This window comes from Malania oleifera, chromosome 13 (genome assembly GCF_029873635.1).
Source record: "Malania oleifera isolate guangnan ecotype guangnan chromosome 13, ASM2987363v1, whole genome shotgun sequence".
NCBI lineage: Eukaryota > Viridiplantae > Streptophyta > Magnoliopsida > Santalales > Ximeniaceae > Malania > Malania oleifera.
Genome location: NC_080429.1, coordinates 19,983,328 through 19,987,001, shown reverse-complemented (window position 1 = coordinate 19,987,001; position 3,674 = coordinate 19,983,328). Strand labels below are relative to the sequence as shown.

At 44.2% G+C, this 3,674-nt stretch overlaps 1 protein-coding gene across 1 annotated transcript; it reads left to right on the top strand.

The window, feature by feature from the left end:
* Positions 1-1,469: 1,469 nt before the first annotated feature.
* LOC131145726 (uncharacterized) lies at positions 1,470-2,282 on the top strand. Its single transcript, XM_058094919.1, has one exon. It carries the CDS (start codon positions 1,470-1,472, stop codon positions 2,280-2,282), a length of 813 nt encoding a protein of 270 aa, XP_057950902.1.
* The last annotated feature ends 1,392 nt before the right edge of the window (positions 2,283-3,674 follow it).

Genomic DNA, 3,674 nt, shown 5'->3' with positions numbered 1-3,674 from the left:
ACCTAAAAATGAAAGTTGTCGATTGAAAAGGGAAATCAAGGAAGGAACCCTTGAAATCATAGGATTTGCATTTCCCTTTTTAGCCTATAAATAAAGCAAAGCTACTAGAGAGAAGGAAACTAAAAAATGAAGAGATGGGAGGGCAGCAAGAAGAAGAGAGTTAATTTTGTGAGCTGATTGCTGAAAATTCGAAAAGGGAGAGTAAGAGAGAAGAAGACATTCAGACAGTAAGTTGCTAAAGAAGTTCTAAGGAAGAACTGAAGAATAAGAAAGCTGAGGAAAAGAAGAGTGACCCAAAGAAGGAGGAGTGGAAGATTTGTAGGTAGGCTCTCTTTTTTCTCTCTCAGATTTTGTTGTTTAAGTTTCAATTTGAGCATTTCATTTAATAACAGCAGTATGATGTGCCTAAAACATATTAGCTAATATAAGGAGGTCAATGCCTAGTCATCACTGCCTAAGTCAGACCTTCTGGCAAAAGCAATGAACTCCCACCCAATAAAGAGGGGGAGAGATCCACAACGGCACCTTAAGCGATCGGAGTGATACACGTAGGCACTTTATGACTTAGGAGCAATTCACGCCCTCGCACCATAAAGACAATTCAACCCAAGGGTCAACTCTAGCCATTATAAGAAGGGACGCGGGGAAGAGGCCAAGGTAAGTCATTCAACACCCATTCTTATTGTTGCCTTTAGCCTCTCTGAAGCATTCCCTTAGTTAGGCCTCGAAGTGATCCTCCGGAGTACAACCCGGGTCCTCCAAACCTTTCTTCCTTTTCCCTTTTTCAAGTTAATGGAAGTCGAAAGAGCAATCCCGCTAATTTTATCCCACAACAGTTGGCGCCGTCTGTGGGAACTTGCTTCTAAGAGGTGATCATATTGCTCTTGACCTCTGACATTCAAGCAATGCCAACCACACGCAGTTCTAGCTCTAGTCCTGCCACCAGAAAAGAGTCGCCCCAGTCCATTCACTCCACACCCACACAACCATCGAGGGTCACTAGGGAAGAATTCCTTGCTTTTCAAAAGAAAATGGAGAATATGTTCAACCTGCTCTTACAGCAAAAGAGTCAGGAAGGGCATGTCCCCCATTAACAACAAGTGAGTCCTTATGCAACCAAGAAAGCAAATAAGCCAAAGGAGAGTGAGGATAAAACCTACCTCACCAAGAAGGTAGAAGACGCGAATAGCGTAGGAGTCAACCAACAAAGATCCATGGAATTGGAAGAAAGGATTAAGAAAATAGACCAAATAGATAAAATGATGAAATAAGGCAAGACCAACCCTTTCTACGAGGAAGCATCTCTAAGATCCTCAAAGCCGCCATTCACCAAAGAAGTGATGGAGGTCCCACTGTTGAGCAAATTCAATATGCCACCTTTTGAAAGGTATGAGGTTCTGTCCGATCTAATCGACCATTTGGACACCTTCAGGGTGTTGATGTAGTTGCAAGGTGCTCCTAACGCCATTATGTGCCGAGCTTTTGCAGCAACCCTTAAAGGTAGTGCCAGGGATTGGTACCAGACCCTACAACCTAGATCGATTGGTTCCTTCTTGGAGATGGAACGGCTATTCACTGGCCACTTCCTCAGTAGTTGGAGAATCGTCAAAACATCAACCCATCTAATGAGCACGGTCCAGGGAGAAAGGGAGACGCTAAATAAGTTCATGCATCGCTTCAACACTACGACCTTGGAGATCTGCAACCTAGACATGGGAGTGGCTTTGGCAGCTCTGACCACGGCCCTTCAGCCCAAAAACTTCATCTACTCTCTGGGGAACAAGACGTCGGCTGATATGGGAGAATTGATGGCCCGAGCACAGAAGTACATCAACCTCGAAGAAATGATGGACACCAAGGGAAATCGCATCGAGCTGAAAAGGAAAGGTAATAGTCGAGAGATGGGAGAACCCTCTAGACAAATGAAGATACAAGAGACCTGTACGCTACTCGACAACTCTAAAACGAGAGGGCTGTCTAGTAAGTTCTCCACTTATACACCTCTAAACGCACCGCAATCAGATGTATTAATGCATATAAGGAAAAAGGACTATGTCTCATGGCCCGAACCTATGCGAACCCCTTCATATAAACACAACATGTCCAAGTTTTGCCAATTTCATAGGGATCATGGGCATGATACAGAGGAGTGCATTCAGCTAAAGAATGAGATTGAAACTTTTATCAAAAGGGGATACCTATTAAGATTCATAAAGAAGGAAGATCGTCAAAGGGAACCTCGCGAACAAAAGAGACCCAACGGAGACGAGAAGGAAGAATAGATCATAAGGGAAATCACGGTGATCTTTGGAGGATCCGCTAATGGCGGAGACAGTGGAGGTGCTCGCAAAAGATATGCTAAGTAGGTACTCTCAACGGAGAGAGGGGAACCAAGAGGCAAAAGGAACAAACAAGATGACCTTAATTGTACCACCTCGGGATAAAATTCCCTACTCCGCACGGGACTATGGTGGTCAAGGGAGATCAAGCAGTGGCTCGGAACTGCTTTGTAATGGCCCTAAAAGGGAAGATGGAAGCATGGGTGACCTTAACTGTAGGAGACCTAGAAATGAGGGGGGGAATACCCTCAAATCTACATGGTGCATGAAGACATCACACGTATACCCCTAAAAGGCAACCAAGAGAGGTGCATGCAGATCGGGAGCCACCTACCTAACACCTTGAGAGCACAACTAAGCGAATTGCTGGGCGAAGTCGCAGACGTGTTCGCTTGGTCGGCCGAAGATATGTCGGGTATTGACCCTGCAATCATCAAGCACATGTTGTAAGTTGACCCCAACCACCAGCCTATAAATCAAAAGAAAAGAAGCTTCATAATGGAGCGAATCAAGGTAATTGATGAAGAGGTGACGAAGCTAGTACAAGACAAGTTCGTTAGGGAGGTTAACTATCTAGAGTGGTTAAGCAACGTGGTCTTAGTAAGGAAGTCGAATGGAAAATGGTGCACCTGCATAGATTTTATAGACCTAAATAAGGCATGTCCGAAGGATAGCTTCCCTCTCACCTGAATTGATCAACTGGTGGATTCGACCTTCGGGCATGAACTTCTTAGCTTTATGGATGCCTACTCGGGATACAATCAAATCACAATGCATAGAAATGATGAAGAGAAAACATCCTTTATCACCGAGAGAGGGTCATATTGTTATCGAGTAATGCCCTTAGAATTAAAAAATGCAGGGGCCACATATCAGAGATTGGTGAATAGGATATTTAAAGATCAGCTCGGAAAAACGATGGAGGCATACGTAGACGACATGCTGGTGAAAAGTTTAAAAGCATAGGAGCACTACAAAGATCTGAGGGAGATGTTTGAGTTGTTGTGCAGGTACCAAATGAAACTAAACCCTTCGAAGTGCGTGTTTGGTGTTTTTACAAGAAAATTTCTTGGGTTTATGGTGACACACAAAGGGATAGAAGCCAACCCAGACAAAATAAGGGTGCTGCTAGAAATGGAGGCCCCTCGGACGAAGAAGGAGATCCAAATCTTGACAGGAAAGATAGCCTCCCTCAACAGATTTGTCTCCTATTCTCAAGGCATCAAGGAAGAAAGGAGGATTTGAATGGGGAGAGGAGTATAATAGAGCCTTCAAACAACTCAAACAATATCTTGGCTCTCCGCCTCTACTAACAAAGGCGAAGAAGGGAGAAGA